This window comes from Porites lutea, chromosome 1 (assembly GCF_958299795.1).
Source record: "Porites lutea chromosome 1, jaPorLute2.1, whole genome shotgun sequence".
Lineage (NCBI taxonomy): Eukaryota > Metazoa > Cnidaria > Anthozoa > Scleractinia > Poritidae > Porites > Porites lutea.
This window is the reverse complement of record NC_133201.1, coordinates 20,376,259-20,393,828: the sequence shown is the minus strand read 5'-3', so window position 1 is coordinate 20,393,828 and position 17,570 is coordinate 20,376,259. Positions and strand designations below refer to the sequence as shown.

The following is a 17,570-nucleotide window of genomic DNA, read 5'->3' as shown; positions in this document are numbered from 1 at the left end:
TATTTCAGTCCTTCTTTTCCCGTTCAAAGAACGAGCGTGCCCTTAGTCTCTTTTCTATTTTACGTTTTGACTCTTTATTTCGACTGACAAAGGCTGAAGGGTAGTTTTACCGTGCCTTCCAACAAGCAAAGTACGGTGACATTGCCCGACTCTAAATCAAATGCCCAGTGAGGAATTTTATATGAAAAACTCTCGTGATGTCTTCTGAGAACACGATCCTACGCTCGTTGATATCCAACCCAGTTTAAATGATGTAACTACTAATAAAAAGGAACTGGAAAAATGGAAAAGGGTTTATCGTCGTTGCAATGAATGTTGAACTCCAGAATTGATCCAAAAGGTCTAGATAGCAGCAACAATATAGATAGTCGTATAAACATAACAACTTTCTTTAATTTTGCAGACATGTTTCGACGGTACATCCGTCATCTTCAGTGTTACATATTTTGAAATCGCCGTTGAATTTAAAGCGCGCGCGATCTTACAAAGTTCGTTACATTGCGTTGTCAATATTGCGTACTAAAACAAAGTTAAATGAGTGACGCTTAGTTCTTTACAGGGAGAGAGTCAGGTTAATGTGTTTCACCTGCTGGTTGAGATCGGGCTTCTCCCATTTTATAAACATGGATTCCTTAAGCTTCACTTGGTACTTAGTGGCTGCAGAGTCCAGGATCTCGAAGCAATCCGGTGTGCAGGATGCTCTACAAAACTCTGAACCCTGCAGATGTTTAAAAACGTTCGAAGACCTGTCTGAAAGTAAGTGCTCGCGCACTCGTGTGGAGAAGTGTCGGCTGGTTTCACCAACATAACAAGCATTACAACTTGCACACGAAAATTTATAGACCACACGCGTGCGTAGCCCCTCAGGGACAGCATCTTTCACATTATATTAAAAAGATTCCTGACTTTGAAAGTAGTAAAGACTAACCTTAAATCAATAGGTTTACATAACCGGTTAGCAAGTTTGCGTAAACTTGCTAACCGGTTAACTTGCTAACCTGTTAACTTGCTAACCGGTTATGTAAACCTATTGATTTAAGGTTAGTCTTTACTACTTTCAAAGTCAGGAATCTTTTTAATATAATGTGAAAGATGCTGTCCCTGAGGGGCTACGCACGCGTGTGGTCTATAAATTTTCGTGTGCAAGTTGTAATGCTTGTTATGTTGGTGAAACCAGCCGACACTTCTCCACACGAGTGCGCGAGCACTTACTTTCAGACAGGTCTTCGAACGTTTTTAAACATCTGCAGGGTTCAGAGTTTTGTAGAGCATCCTGCACACCGGATTGCTTCGAGATCCTGGACTCTGCAGCCACTAAGTACCAAGTGAAGCTTAAGGAATCCATGTTTATAAAATGGGAGAAGCCCGATCTCAACCAGCAGGTGAAACACATTAACCTGACTCTCTCCCTGTAAAGAACTAAGCGTCACTCATTTAACTTTGTTTTAGTACGCAATATTGACAACGCAATGTAACGAACTTTGTAAGATCGCGCGCGCTTTAAATTCAACGGCGATTTCAAAATATGTAACACTGAAGATGACGGATGTACCGTCGAAACATGTCTGAAAAATTAAAGAATGTTGTTATGTTTATACGACTAACTCCAGAATTATATTTTCGACTGACAATCCTGCACGAAAACCCCGATATATATATTCTCTATATACGGTAGATGTTATTTATCAAACTTCTACATTTTAAACGGTAATTTCTATTTTAAAATGTAATTATTACACATAATGTAATACATAACTGTTAGATCTAATGATGGGTGCCTAGTAACAAAACTATCATACATGCAAATAGTATTTGCAATATAAGCATTTGGTAAGTCTAAGTAATGTTAACATCTCAAAAGTATTTCCGCCAAAAACGACTCAAACAATCTACGTTCAAACGAGGGACACTTGCAAAAGCTAAGAAAGTACTTCAAAGCTAGGGTTGTCATTTTGACTGTATATATTACCAATAAGCTGATAATGTACTTAACGTTTTGGTCTCGAAAAAAATGTAAGTGTTTAAAGACCCAGTGGCGGTTAGAAATAGGAAATGTCGTTACTAATATACCTTATTCACGATATCTGCCATTTTGCCATGTGCTTTGAGATCGGTAGGATTAATGCAATGTCAAGTGGTATTTCAGAGGGGCAAACAAGTGATAAGATTTGCCATTTATATATCAAAACAATACGACGATTTAGTAGTCTTACAAAATGTACGTGATTATTGCTTGGCGTGAGAACATCTACGGTCGCTGCTGCACCCAAAGAAGTAAAAATGATCGCTTCTACCCATTATTTGGTATCATATTTTTTAAAATAAGAATTTCTCAATGTTCTGCTTTGTAAATAAATAAACTTGACCTCGATTTCTTGCATTAGCATATGTCTTCGCTTGTTCGCCCCAGGAGAAACCACGTGATATTGCATTTGTTCCATCAGTCCTTAAGCGCGTGCAAAGATGAACAAAGGCTATTGCATAAGTGATTTACAAACTCGAACCGCGGCACTTGGAAGAAGATTATCCAATGCAACATTTTTTCAAAACAAAAGAAAAACAAAAGTTTTTTTGTAAACCAATAAAATTAAAGGTTCAACCATGCAGCCGTTTAAAACTTTAAAACCGTTTGAACTTACCTGACCTCTCAAGAAACAACCCTCAAATTCATGAATATTATTGGTCCGTTTGCAAAATGCTTTAGAATCTTTTGTTTTCAAAAACCGTTGTGATAATGTTCTTCCAAGTGCCCCGGTTCGAGTAGTTGCACTGTAAAGGAATAACTTTTTAGTTAAATATAATACATTCTGCTTCACTGACTACTGGTTAATTTCTTATTTTTCTTAATAGTATGAAAAGAGTGGTGCAAACGGGATAATCTCTGCATGTACAATCTCTCACCCTGCGTTGCCCGAACCGTTCTAAAAACCCGTTTGACCACTTATCGTCTGGTGTCTTGTGTCCTCCTCCATGGCAGCTGGAAAATGCTGACTCCTGCAAGTGAGAGGAGGCCTTGCTTAAGGTTAACATCGTTTGTAATCTCTTCCTCTTGTTCGCGTTCCGCATCATCATCATCATCATCTTCAAGAGTAATATCAACTGCCCCACTGTCCCTTAAAGTATTAGCAATCGATGGCATTTCCATTCTGCCAGTTTGCAGTTGCTGCTTCAGCATGTTCCTCCCAGTTAATCCACGTATCTCTCCTTGTAGATCATTAAGTGGCAATAGCAAGGCCAGGAAGCAGGATAATGACCACTTCGGATTCTTGAGCCATTCTTTTACGTAGTGGTAAATGTACGTAAAATATTGCACTGAAAAATTAAGAAAATGGTTTTCAGATAATCAATTTATATTGGCCTCTGAGCACAGAGCTTGGACTTCAAGGTGGGTGGTAGTGGCTGTACTCATTAAGGGATAGGCCAGATTAGGTGGACTCTGGATGGTAGTGTTTACCCTTCAAATTCGAATGATTGGTCCCCAAAACAAGTCTTGCACTTAGTCGAAATATTTGGGATTGGGCAGTCTTAAGGAACCAATGCAATCTCAGCAAACGTGGGTGCATGAGTGGAAGAAACTGAATTTTCGCTGTCGGTAAGTACTTGTCTTGCAAATCAGTAATCTTGCCTTGTAAATTAGTTAGAAGCTATTAATTCCGTGTTTGTAAAGAAAAACATTCAAGCATCTGCCATTTAAACTGTGGTAGCTTTTTCGCAAAAGAGAGGCCCGGTAAAAGATAAAAAGCTCAATAACTTCATATTGGTAGGCAACACATGTTTTTTGTACCAGACGTTATCGGCACAAAAAACTGGTTCAACTAATCACACTACAAAGCTCAGTCAATCAGGAACAGGACTGTAATGCCGTAACAAATACATTCACATTTCAAGTGGCCATACCCTTAACATTTTTGTTTTTGAGAGTACACTTTGCTACAGCAACCTCTGCGAAAGTATTTTTTTTCTACATAACCTGATTTTTTAAAGGATGTTTTAGAAACGTTCAAATTTGCCACCATTTTGACATACCATTCGGCTTATTCTTCTCTCGGATGCATCTCAGAAACACAGAAAATATGGAACACGTGACTTAAGATGCAAGTAGGTGTGGAGTTCTTCAAATATTTTCTCCATTTCACAAATTAAAACAGCTGTGAAAAAGGTAAAACAAACCACTATGCGTTGCGACTCTGATGACCCTAAGAAAGGGATAAGCAATACAAAATCCCGTTTCTTGCGTAGCTCCAGGCGCACGCGAGCCGAGCCTCGTACCTAAGAAAAATTTTGGTAATCACATGACCATACGCCAGTCCGACTGCACCACTGGCATACCAACGTAAAATAACTCAGTTAATAGCTATGAGACCACAGGCAACTCGAGGTGTTTTTTGCGGGAAATCGCATGGCCTTCCGTTAGAAAGAAAAAAGAACAACAAAGTCGAGTCTTTTTCGACGTTATTTTTTATGTCTGCACTCACGTGGATGACAGAGAAGAGAGTGATTCAAAAAAAGGAGACGAATTTCGTTGGGATTTCATAGCGGCGGTGAGAAAATGAGAAATGCTAGGAGCGGCCAGCAAGGTGACAATAAGCCGCAGTGAAAAAAACGAAAGCGAACAGGAACACAAGCAACAAAATTTTTGTTGAGCAAATGCGACAATTCCTTCATAAAAATAATATGTAACTGGTAATTATTTGCGCGGTTTTAGTCGTACGAAACGGCATTGCGCTCGTACAAAACAACGGCAAAGAAATGTACAAAAACGTGTGCTGCACGAGCAAATTTGTTTTTTGCTAATTAGATCTATTGATTTCGTTGCCGTTCTCATTGCCGTCGCCGCTTAGCATTACACGATTTTATTTTTTGTTCTAGCATTTAGTCAACGAGAGCTTCACCTTTAGCCCTGGCTAAATTTATACATTATTTCCCACATTTATGTCTCAAAAAGTCACGTCTGAGCCTGTCAATTTCATTATCAGCGGAACAGGTGTGCCAAAGAAGTTTAGACTTAAAAAAGTTTTAAAAAATCTCATTTTGTTGAACATGCGATTTTTTTCTCAAAACGTTCTTGCAGTAAGGTGTTGTTTCAGTTAATACAATACGTTTTAGGTTATAGGCACTTTAATCCAAATGGATAGTGATGAACAAAAACGTGCATAATATTTATAGGTACCAGGCCTTGAAGGAACTGATCAAACAACGTGAGAAACTGATTTTCCGAAGAGACTGTCTATCGTTGCCGTTTTGTCCGAGAATTAATCGCGGTCATCCCTTGGTCTCAATATGCCAAGGAAACTGGGCGTCGGGTCCTCCTCCCTTAAAGATGATTTAAACTCTCATGGCATGCCATCAACTACTGGTGTCGATGTTTGCGTAAATATATCCGAAGTTCAATTGTCCTTATTGAACTTAAAGAAGGCGGTAATGCTTGTACACAAGCACTATAATCCTAGTAATTGGCTTATTAGCTTTCAACATCAGAGAAAGCACAGAGTTGTTGCGGATGGCTACCGTACTAAATATGTTTCTATAAATAGAGGTGTTCCTCAAGGTACAGTCCTGGCACTGACACTGATGACTGAATTATTGAAAGTACAATGTATGTTCGTAACTTACCGACTAGAAGTCCAATGACCAATGAGTTGGCGGCTAAGACCAAGCTATTGAACACTATATTATGCATGTATGGTTCGGCCGAGTTCGGTTCACCTTCACTCGGGATTGTGCTCACGGCTCCTATTCCAAGGTTTACGAACGTAACGGCAAGTGAACAAAGCATGAGCTTGTTTTCGAATGGATCAATAATTGGCTTTTTCGTCGCGAAATACATCCCATACAGACCAGAGAAAACCACTGCTGATCCAATGTAAGCTCTGCTTTCGCTACCTACAAGGATCAATCCAGAGGTCAAAGTGACCTTTCGAACTGTCTCTATAATTTCCCAGAACCAACAAGAAGGTATGAAATTTTCGTGTAAGAATCGCAATGCCGTCTGTATTGTGCTTTGGTCGTCGGAACCATTTGTGTGGTTTGTTGTTTCACCACCAGTTTTTCTCGCCGCCCATTTTTGTTTACAAATAATTGTAAAGGCTGTAGTAGGCAGAACAATCACGTACACAATACAACAGTATCCCACGTTGACTAATTGGTTGTATCTTTTCTCTTTACACTTAATGGTGTAGTCTGCCTTCAGGTAATCCACGCAGGTATTATTTTCTTTCTCTTCTTTGTCAATGCAGATGGTGCGGCAGGCAAGAGGCATAACTTGAGCAGTTTTTATGCAAGTGTTCAGATAGGTCACGTAAAGAAAGAAAAACAGATTTCTCATAACGACCACTTTGATATGCTTCTTTTTCTTCATTTTTTCCTCTTCACACAAAATATTTCGTGTCGTCGCCCAAGTGACAAGGAAGAAGCTGGCAAGGGCCACGATGACTGCTGCAACATTCAAGCCCATAACAGCAAACAAACTTACGAATGCATCAAAGTTCAAGCTGGGGAGGACGCAGTGGAGGGGAGCTATCTGAAGGACATTAACTTGAACCATCTCGGAAACTTCTCCGATAACAGAAAGACTGTTAGGCCATTTTATGTATGCAAACGCCTCCATGATTCCGTACGTCACCTGATAGAAGCCAACAACAACTTTAACCCTTCCGAGGACAATGTCAACAAACGATCGTCCTGCACTCTTTTTGCTTTGTTTCTTGCTTCTCCAGAGCACGAGGATAACCAGTAAAATAACTATTGCCCCCATTATTGAAAACTGTCCGATAATCCAGCCTTTTGGTGGGCACGGCTTGCATTTCCTTAGTTGCTTATAATATCCATCTTTGCAAACTGCACATACTGGTCCTGTATGACCTTCCTTACATGTAGAACGCGCACCTCCGTCACACGCCTCTGCTAAGGGACATCTGTGTGGGATTGGAAGAGGGTATGGGAAAAAAATGTCGGGATTATCTTTGATGTGTAATTTAGGAGTAAATGACTCGTTCCCTAGGTTATCAGTGAACTTTGCGTACCATTCTTGGCGTGTCTTATTTCTCCAGTACCACCAAAAACCTCGCGTAAGGTTATCCATGTCATGCACACAATCTATTCCCGTTATATATTTACATGGTGTGCAGTTTCCGAACATCTCTATTCGCGTGAATTTGTCCAAACATCTACAGGCGCGAAATCCAGAAAATCCGCTCGTGTTAGTACCTTGTAAACAAACGAAATCAGACATATGTTACAAAAAATTTGCTATATTATGTCTTGACGATGGGAGATACTTCAGGTAAAACAAAATGATGGCTACCCAATAACTACGTTGCACCTTAAACAATCAAAGGATTCTAGGAGCAAGGTTATAGTCTCTTAAATAACACATAAAAATACAAACTACCGCAGATTAATAAAGCTTAATGAAATATTACACAGTAAACACTCGCATATAAGAACACATGATTTTGGGGTTCAGGCTGATCCAGTTCTTATTTATCGGGTGCTTAGTGAGGAATCAGCCTGGCGATGTTCTTTATATGTTCTTAAACATTGTTTCAGATACACATAACATGTTACTAGAGGTTTAGTTTGCATATTTTATTATGAACAAGTAACTAAGTAAACAAATCGGTAAATCAATAATAAAATAAAAATCTGTCAGATAGTAAACTAGTTAACATTAATGAGTAGAAATGTAACATTAGTTTTAACATTTTTAAAAATATTTCTTACAGTCATTCTAACTCAACAGCAACGATAGTTACATTGCTTTCTTATTCCGACACCCTCTGTCTTATTATATAAGAACACGTTTAATTGATCAGGCTGAACAGGTCCTTATATTTATGGTGCTTTATGGGCCAAATATCAGCCTGATGTTCTTAATTCAGAACATGCGGGTGTTTACTGTATAAGAAAAATACGAAAAATAGAAATTAGTTATGGAATGGATTTTAATGGTTTGCATAAACTATGCTCTAAGAACATTAGATGGTGGGTGACTTAACAAAAAGCGAGACGCTCAGCTTTGAAGGGCAGTACAGTTGGATCCTTCTCTTTGTTGGGTGTGGTGGGGGAGAAAGTTTAAGGTAATCACCTTGTGGACAGGCCTTGCAGTCGTACCAATTTTGTCCGGGAGCTTTATAGTAATCGACATAAGTTCCCCTGTCGCACTCCCTACAGCCTTGATTAACAAAAGCCCGCGTGTCTGAGTAGTAACCTCCTGAAACAAAAGGGATGAAAAAATGAATAAATAACAAAGGACAGTTAGGTAGGGATTACGTAACAAAATACATAATTGTTTATATATTACATCAATCATTGGGGTTATTTGCGTACCTAAATTCTTAAAAGAAAAACACTTCTCTGGTAGTGAGCGGTAAAAAGTCAGTCCGTTGTTTTAGAAAAAAAGAAACACGGAGAGTTCAATGAAGTGAGGCACACTTTACTTTTTAAAACAATTTTCCTTCATTTATTTCCTTTTCTCAATTGTTCTCTTTGTTACGCGGGTAATCTTTTAGAGGACGGGTAGCTTGCAAACTAAACTGAACGCAGGGTTGTCGGAACAGCAACAAGAAGATTTATTCCAAAAATGAACGTAGTTTCCACGAAGTAAAACTCCACAACAGCACGTAACTCGTTAAACTTACACGGCCTCCGCCAACTTCAATTAACTTGATAAACTTACACGGCCTCCGCCAACTTGAATAAACACTGCTGTCGTCACACTTGACTAAACACGACTAACGTCGAACTTAACTCGGACTCGCCTACTTATACACTTTTACAATAAGATTCTAGAACTTTCCAAATAGTCTAATTATAGAAAGATTACAAAATATACCGCTTTTAGAAACGCTTACACAATATCCTAAAATAAACAAACTACGAACTCTCGCGAAGCTTCTAGAAAGTCACGCTAGTCACGCAATACAATTTTTCGTAACATAACCCCCTTTCAGAAGAAATTTCCTAAAATTCCAATACAACAGAAAAATTGTTAGCTAATATACAACAGGGGTGGTCCGGTGTCTCTCAGGTTATTCTTCTACTCGACAAAGATAATCTGCTCCAACATTCTCTGATCCTTTGATGGCTTCCACCTTGAAATTGTAACTTTGTAACAACATCGCCCATCGCATTAGTCGTGCGTTGGTACAGGTCCAGGATCAAATACAGTTATTTTATTTAATTTCCGATAATCATCACACACGCGGTTTGTGTTTTCTTTTTTTTCACTACTACAACAGGTGACGCATAGGGAGAACTGGACTCTCTAATAACTCCCATTTCGATCATGTCGGTAATATCTTTTCTCAGTGATTCTCTCATGCTGTAAGGTACAGGGTAAGGTCAGAGGAGGATCGAATAGTATCCCATGATGCATTTTTCCAGAAGCATCACGCAATATCGCAGTCATAGCAGATTCCATCTTGAAATAAGGTCGTTTTCTCGTCGGCTTTTTTCTCACTCGATTTCCAGTAAAAGTAAAAAATTACATTATTTCGTTATTTGACATGATTTCTCCGATTTGCAATGGCTTAAGAGCGAAGTTTCCACTTAGAAACATTTATTTTCACGGTTTCAATTAGTCTTCCCATCACAAAGTGTTCAGTGACCCACAACCAGGTCATGAATATTCAAGATTTTTTGGAATATATGTTGAAATCTTCCAAATGTGGACCTCACGCCAACAAAATGAAGTCCTGAATATTGTACAGGTCAAGAAGTACCCAGAAGTACCCACATTTTGAAGACTTTTTTGTCGACCAAAGATGGCTGAAATTTCGAATCTTTTATCACATTTCAACGCCATGTGTCATAATATATGTTTAAAGCCTGATGAAGGCTACAATCTGTTGGGCGCTTTTGAGAGCGCTTTATGCCGAAGCAATCACTTTGTATTTTCAAAGAGGTTATTTTTAAAAGGAATTTGACTATAATTATTTTAATTCGAAGAAGGAGCGGTGTATAATGGTGTGTTTCAGTGTGAAAAGAACCCAAAGAAAGGTACCACGCAGCATGCAAGCCGGCACAACGTAAACTGAAGCCTGCTCAGAATTTGAAAAAAAAAAAAATCAGAAACTTTATTTATTCAAAAGAACAGATCAGTATTCTGGCCAGGAAATTTCCTTGAAGATTGCTTGAGTCAGTACCGGGTAGACTGTGCTTCAGAGAATTGTTTGTCGAATTGATTAAATTTTATTTGTAACTGCCATTGTAAACTTCAGCTCCTTTGAGCGCGATGCTGTAATAAATTCTCCTTTGGTAATTAGCTTCACAGCGTAGCGGATGTTTTGTTGGAACCACTTTATAGATCAGTCATGGTTTTGGTTCTCCTCTGGCCTGGGTTCTCCTAGTGAACCAAGCGAAGCTTATCAATTGCGAGTCTTATAATTTGTGTTTACAGTGCGACCGAGCGCGGCACAAGTAGTTCTCGACAGATCAGTGAAATACATGTAAAACCCTTCTCAGTCAAAGCAACGCTGAAATTCTCCTTTAAAGCACAGTGAATATAATCCAACTCGATAATCTCAAAAGCAGAAGCTGCTGAACCGAAAAATGTTTGGAAACCATCCACATCGAGCACTGCGATCGATGTTCACTTCGCGCGTGCTGAAGATTACTGATCATGATGTGTCACGTACGCAGTGATAATATAACATGAATCGAGGTGCATCATGGGGTACTATTCGATCGTCGTCTGGGGTAAGGTCTTGATCTAACTGGCTCGTCTGAGGTGAGTTTAATATGATGCTGAACGAGATCTGTGGTACCTGGCGCTTCAGTAAACAAATTCGTGAACTGCTCAGCCAGATCCTTAAATTCAATTCGTTGCTCGTCCGTAAGGTTCGGTCCAGTTGCAACATCCTCAATTGATTCCTTGGCCACATATCCACCCAGCTCTAAGAAATCAACCTCGTCTTCCTCTGCTTCATCAACTTTAGCCGCACAGTCGACAGCATCGTCTATACTCGTAGCGCCTGCTCCAACAGCTACTACTCCTTCGACTGTAGTCTCCTCTCGCTCAAAATACTTTTTAAGGAGGTTAGCGTGGTAAACTTTCTCCTTGCCTTTTACTTTCACCTTGTAGTCATTGAGACCTATCACTGAACTAACTTCAAAGGGACCTTTCCACTGCATAAGTAACTTGTTATGGTCGGTAGGTAGCAGCACAAGCACTTTCTCACCTGGCTGAAACTTCCTAACCTTAGACTTGCGGTCGTAATAGTGCTTTCCTTTCCGCTGGGCTTTCTCCAATTCACTATGGGCGAGTTTAAGGGTATCTTCCAACTTCTCTCGCAACTCGAAAACGTTCTGGTAACTGTTCTTTACTTCAGACTCCTCAACTTCCTTCGTCCACAGCTGTTTGAATATAGTCATTGGTCCTCTAACAGCTCTTCCATATAACAGCTCGAACGGCGAAAACCCAGTGGACTCTTGGGGGACGATTAGCAAACAACAGCGGGTTTATGTAGCGATGCCATTGTCTTGGCTGCTCACTACACAGTCTCTTGAGCATAGACTTCATCGTTCCGTTGAACTTCTCCGTCAAACCGTTACACATCGGGTGATTAGTCGGGTAACTTCTCTCATGCACTCGGAGACAAACTGTGTGCCCAGATCACTCAGGATTTCTTCGGGTACTCCTAGACGGCTAAAGAAATCAACCAATGCTTCTGCTACTGTCTCCGTATCAATGTTCTTTAGTGGTACAGCCTCAGGGTAGCGAGTCGAAAAATCTACTAGCGTCCATATGTACCTGTGTCCGTCTTCATTCGGAGGACTGATAGGCCCAACAAGGTCTATTGCTACTCTCTTAAAGGGCTTGTCAATTAGCGGCATTTTCTCTAACGGTACTTTCGGCACGGATCCCTTACTTACAGTCTTCTGACAAACGTCACAGGACTTGCAAAACCGAGTCACGTCACCTTGAATTCCAGGCCAATAAAACGCACTCTGGATCTTGTCTGTTGTTTTCTTGATGCCCATGTGACCGCCCATAATCGATCCGTGAGCTACTTCCATTATGGGGCGCCTCAACTTTTCAGTTACCATGACTTGTTTAAGCGGTTTTCCACCATTCACATAAGGGTGCTTGTACAGACGGTACAGTACTCCACATTTTTCTTCAAATGAAATCTCTGCCTGACCCTTTACTAGTACATCGTCTCGATCCCAGTACTTGCGCAGACTCTCATCTTCACGCTGCATCTGCTTGAGCTTCTCTCTATCCACAATAGGGCTCCCACGGCTACTTGGCACCTTCAAGGCTGTGCGTTCATCCTTTTTCTTAGCTTGACTTCTCGTAGTTACTGCACAGGCCTCTTGCCAACTGGGGTCTGGATTTTGTGCGTCCCTGGCATCAGGCACGTTGCCAATGGTCAGGTCGTAGATAGGATCTGAAAGGCACTGCGCTTCTACGTGGCCCTTAAGATAAGGCGTATCGACATAAATTCTTGCTATGGGCACCTTCCTTGCAGTGTTGTCAATAAGCAACATAACGTTAAAGTCTCCGGTGAACTGATCCTCGCCGACAAGGTCCTTCTTGACTACAACTCCACTGCAACCAGTATCTCTTAAAACGTCAACAGTTTTCTCTCCAACTCTACTCTTTACAACAGGCATCTTACTTCTTACTCCAGGTAAGGGTTCAACACAAGCATTACTCAGCAACGGGACTTTCTTACCACAGGCTAACAGAAGTTGGTCATCTTGAATACACAACTTGACTTCCTCGGGGGTAGCGTAAAGATCGGGTGACTTAACCAAACAGCCAGCACTAACTTGACCACGTTGCACAGGGTTACCATCCTTACCTTGGCCACCTGATTTTCGTCCACCTGATCGACAGTTCCTCGGTTCATGACCTTGCTTGCCACACAGGAAACACCTTTAAGCTAGAGTTGGGCAGTTAATAGCTTTGTGTCCGCGAGCATTACACTTGTAACACTGGAGGGTTGTTGTGTCACTTTGTGTAGTCTTTGTTTCCTCCGCCTTGGGCTGTACTTGTGGCTTCTTACTCCCGCAGCTAAACAGATGCTACAATCTTCGCTATCTGAGCAAGCGTTTCCGGGGCTCTTTCACGAAGGTGAATAGCTAACTCTTTTGGACAAGAGTCAATAAACTGTTCTTTCACTATTAAATCTTTCAGGCCTTCAAAAGAACGTTCAGTGTTCGACAGCTCTAACCAACGTAACAAGTATCTATCCAGTCTCACTATAAACTGCTCAGGACTCTCGTCAACTTCCGGCTTTGATGCTCTAAATTTACGACGATAGCCGTCCTCTGTAAGATCATATCTCTTCATCAAAGCTAACTTCACTCGGTCATAATCTTGGGCTGCTTCCTCAGATAACCTTTAGGGCACGTCCAGACAAAAGAGCACTAAGTTTCGAAGCCCATCCTGTCTTCTCCCATTTAGCAGTAGTTGCAAATCTCTCAAATCGTTGTAGGTAAGCATCCAAGTCGTCCTTGCCATCAACAAATGAGGGAAGCTTGGGTGCCTTGGTCCTATCCTCTCTCACTTCAGCACGTTCAGTATCGTTACGGCCTTGTGCTAAACGAGCGAGCTCTAGTTCATGCTCTCTCTTAGCGGCTTCAATAGCCTCTCTCTGTTTAAACAGGTCTGCTTCCAGCTCTAATTTTCTCAGTTCACGTTCTTGCCGCCTAGTTTCTCTTTCTTCGTCTTCTTTTCTTCTATCTTCTTCAAGCATTCGACGTTTCTCCTCTTTTTGTTCTTCTAACAGTCTACGCTTTTCTTCTTTTTTCTCTTTTAATTGTCTACGTTTTTCTTCCTTTTCTTCTTCTTCCCTCCTTCTTTCTTCCTCTAACTTTTGTTGTTTTTCTACAAACTCGAGCAGTTTTTCTCCCTCCAATCCGAATTCTTTGCCTATCTGCAAAAGCTTTTCCATTTCCACAGCAGTAGTTCAAAGCAAACTTACTTGATATACTTCCACGTAGCAGTTCTTCTTACGTTCGCCGTAACTCCTTCTTCTTAAACTGTCCTTTCCTGGTTACTGTAGTCGGCAAACAATTGAATTCCTCTCCCGGACAGGCCCCCAATGTTACGCGGGTAATCGTTTAGAGGACGGGTAGCTTGCAAACTAAACTGAACGCAGGGTTGCCGGAACAGCAACAAGAAGATTTAATCCAAAAATGAACATAGTTTCCACGAAGTAAAACTCCACAACAGCACGTAACTCGTTAAACTTACACGGCCTCCGCCAACCTCAATTAACTTGATAAACTTACACGGCCTCCGCCAATAAACACTGCTTTCGTCACACTTGACTAAACACGACTAACGTCGAACTCTCTTCGCTTGTGAAAACTAGTTAAAACTTAACTCGGACTGGCCTACTTATATACTTTTACAATAAGATTCTAGAACTTTCCAAATAGTCTAATTATAGAAAGATTACAAAATATACCGCTTTTAGAAACGCTTACACAAGATCCTAAAATAAACAAACTACGAACTCTCGCGAAGCTTCTAGAAAGTCACGCTAGTCACGCAATACAATTTTTCGTAACAATCTTATTTATTTTGTTTATTTCATTTTTAGCCCTAGACCTTTTTTAGGTAAGCACGTGCGTACCGTTTGAGATGCGCAATTATTATGAAAAAGGTTAGAATTGGACAGTGCCCTTAGCTTATCTACCTAGTTTACAAGCACTCTACCAGATACTTAAAACCACATAATTCATACGCAAATTGTTATTTCATTCCCTGGGCGGCTGTTAAGAATCAAGACGGAGCTCCACGGGGTAACCCGCCACCAGGTGTCCCAGTGCAAGGGCGCCGGCTCCACAAACTGCGCAAAATAATGCATTAAAGTGCAGGATGAGCTCCAGGTAAAAAATTCGTCATTATGCATACGGACAGATAATACGTCTTGTGTCCGTCTTTATAGTAGAGAAGCATAACCAGACGAGCTAAAAATGTTTGGCCAAGCTCTTCCAGACGGATAGTGCGTCCTTAGTATAAAGACATGGAGGTATCATTTGTGACTACGGCAGAATGGAATGTGTTACTGCGCCTTTCATAGGTTCAATCTTCTCAGAATCCAGCTAATGGACCTTCCTGCCATCAGTCCTCTTCAGATTACCACTTGACGGATAATATGTAGAAAAACGTCCACCAGGAATTCGGGGGTTTTGCTCGCCATACGTTTGACTTGATTCCAACGTGAAGGGTCGTTCTGCCAACCTTTACATCAAGCCATTCTCCAGGATCTTCGGGCCTCAACCTCTTCCCGCAGGATCTGACATGACACGGTACCCTTATGCAAACCCCGTATTTTTTCCCCCTAGCACTTGGTCGGTTCAGTCTGGTGCATCTTACGGAATATGAAACCGGCGCTGGTTTCCTCCTGACTACTGCAACTCTCACCCTTTCCCTGGGTTGAAATTGCTCCCTTCCTCGGTCGCGCCGAATATTCAAACCTCTTCGGATAGTAATGACCAGAAATATAGAACATTCTCGGTCGTGAAAGGCATTATTTCACGTTGATCGTTTTTGTCCTTACAAGGCAAGAAACGATAAAAGGAAACAACATTGATCAAAACCTACTGTTTTCGAATTTAGGTCGCTTTCCTTGATACGGGTTTTTCTGTTTAACCATGCTTAGGGAAAATCCCTGAGGGATAGCGATTAGAACGTGTCTGGAATTAGACGAAATCCGTAATTATCTGTTCCATCTGGAAAACTGAGCTTTATCTCGGTGTTACGCAACAAACGACAGTCGATCTTACTCGTAGTTTTTTAATCCGCTCAACGACGCTCAAGGGAGTTATCTCAGATTCCCTACTTCGTTCGGCGGCTGAAGAAGCATAAATGATAATAATAATGATAAAATATTGATATAGCGCCAGTACCCTCTAAGTTCATAATATCATCCTATTTTAGAGGATTGAAAACGTCAAAGGAAGCCGACGGAAATAGATTTTTTTCTCGGTTAATTGCTTTTGACCAAAAACTCACAAGGTCTGTTCTTCGGTATCAAGAAATTTCGTTGAAATCGAAAAAAATCCTTTGTGAATAAGGTATTTTTGAGGAAGAAATAGACTCCATCAGATACTAAGTACACATTACACCATGCGGACAGATATTCTACATCAAAGGCCTTAATACTCTCCAGATCTAAATGGGTAACGTGTATTGGCCACTTTTTTTTATTATTTACACTTTGAGGTTACTCAGAATCTGGGTCATGATGGTCTCAAAGTGCATTGTGGGACTGTTTCGGGGGACTCATTTTCAACATGGCGGCAAATGCGTCACCCAAAACAGTCCCACAATGCACTTTGACAACCATCTGGACCCGGCTTCTGCGCAACCTCAAAGAGGCTAATTACGTCAGATAAATTTACCTGCTGGGCACTCTTTGCACTTGATGGGTTCAACAGAAGTGTCAACAAACGTCCCCCGTTGACAGGGGAGTAATTTATCTGTTTTATTCTGTCTGGTAAATCCAGCTTGCTCAAAAGCCAGCAATAAGTTTTCTTTAACCGATGTATATTTTCCAGAGATGTCGATGGGCTCAGTATCTTCCTCCCCTTGCCCGCTAAATTAAAAAGTTGGAAAAGAAAAATGAATCGCTAAGAAGGGCTACTGATAGAAAAAAAAAATAGCTGCACATAATTTAAATTTCTGAAATCTTTGTTATAATAGAAACCAATTTATACGGTTGCATATATTATTTCACTCACAAATAAAGTGAGCAGTTGTGTTCGTGACCTTGGAGTTTCATAATCATAATTCTTCCTTCTTGCATACTTCTATTGAAAAAAAAACAGTATAAGGATAGTTAAAGAAGAAGATAGCATATACTCTTTTAAAGAATAAAAAGAAGAAATAAATTTATTTATTGGTAAGTTCAGGAGCGGGAACAAATCCTTGAATCTGATTGCTTTCGGGTGCAGTATGTGCGGGCGGTATAGAGCGTTTTCACATGACGACACGGCGGCGATATTGGTGTTCCAAAACAATGAAACGGCGGCCATGTTGATTTTCCAAACAAATCCTGTGGGAGTTGAACTATTTTCTTATTTAAACAATTTCTTTTCTTCCCATAAATTTGCATAGATGCTGGCCACGCGAGTGATAACGCTCTCTTTTCGACCCTAACTCGGTCGGAATTGCTATGAAAGGTTTAACGGGTTTATTTTCTGTTTCTCAATCGGCGAAAGGTAGTGGTTTAGGAGACAGCGTGGCCGAGTGGTCAGCGCGTCAAACTCGCATCCCGGTGGTTCCAGGTTCAAGTCCCGCTTTGGCACTTGCTGATTTGTTCTCGGTCGTCGCGAGTTCAAATCCTCGGTCACGTTTGTAAATAGCCAGTTGGTTGCCTCCTGCCGGTTGGGGTTCTAAATAATCCTGTTACGTTATATTTCAATTATATTTTTCTAAGTATTTGAGTGAAGTGCCTGTAAAGTAGCTGGATAAGCTAAGTGCACTTTCCGCATTCAATGTCGCACGGTTTTATCTTCTCGCTCGCTTGGGTTGATCATAACTCTGCTTTAGAATGACTGACAAAATTTGACCCAATATTACTAATAAAAAGTGGTCGATTTCTTAA

At 40.7% G+C, this 17,570-nt stretch overlaps 3 protein-coding genes across 3 annotated transcripts; all 3 read right to left on the bottom strand.

The window, feature by feature from the left end:
* Positions 1 to 1,607: 1,607 nt before the first annotated feature.
* LOC140925903 (uncharacterized) lies at positions 1,608 to 11,373 on the bottom strand. The gene is made up of 4 exons (XM_073375742.1): positions 10,767 to 11,373; positions 8,087 to 8,212; positions 5,614 to 7,206; positions 1,608 to 3,312 (listed from the first exon to the last, which is right to left on the bottom strand). Exons 1-4 carry the CDS (start codon positions 11,371 to 11,373, stop codon positions 2,942 to 2,944), a joined length of 2,697 nt encoding a protein of 898 aa, XP_073231843.1. The 3' UTR covers positions 1,608 to 2,941.
* Positions 11,374 to 11,541: 168 nt separating this feature from the next.
* Positions 11,542 to 13,300, bottom strand: LOC140925895 (uncharacterized). Its single transcript, XM_073375737.1, has 2 exons — positions 13,037 to 13,300; positions 11,542 to 12,864 (listed from the first exon to the last, which is right to left on the bottom strand). Exons 1-2 carry the CDS (start codon positions 13,298 to 13,300, stop codon positions 11,542 to 11,544), a joined length of 1,587 nt encoding a protein of 528 aa, XP_073231838.1.
* Positions 13,062 to 14,523, bottom strand: LOC140935964 (uncharacterized). Its single transcript, XM_073385543.1, has one exon. It carries the CDS (start codon positions 13,902 to 13,904, stop codon positions 13,341 to 13,343), a length of 564 nt encoding a protein of 187 aa, XP_073241644.1. The 5' UTR covers positions 13,905 to 14,523; the 3' UTR covers positions 13,062 to 13,340.
* Positions 14,524 to 17,570: the final 3,047 nt, after the last annotated feature.

Coding starts and splice junctions, on each gene's coding strand:
- LOC140925903 (XM_073375742.1), bottom strand. CDS start 11,373: ATGACTATATTCAAACAGCTGTGGACGAAGGAAGTTGAGGAGTCTGAA. Junction 8,213..10,766: donor TTTGTTTACTGAAGCGCCAG/GTACCACAGATC, acceptor CTTTTGTTTCAG/GAGGTTACTACTCAGACACG. Junction 3,313..5,613: donor GGTCATTGGACTTCTAGTCG/GTAAGTTACGAA, acceptor TTAATTTTTCAG/TGCAATATTTTACGTACATT.
- LOC140925895 (XM_073375737.1), bottom strand. CDS start 13,300: ATGAAGAGATATGATCTTACAGAGGACGGCTATCGTCGTAAATTTAGA. Junction 12,865..13,036: donor TTGCTCAGATAGCGAAGATT/GTAGCATCTGTT, acceptor CTGTGTGGCAAG/CAAGGTCATGAACCGAGGAA.
- LOC140935964 (XM_073385543.1), bottom strand. CDS start 13,904: ATGGAAAAGCTTTTGCAGATAGGCAAAGAATTCGGATTGGAGGGAGAA.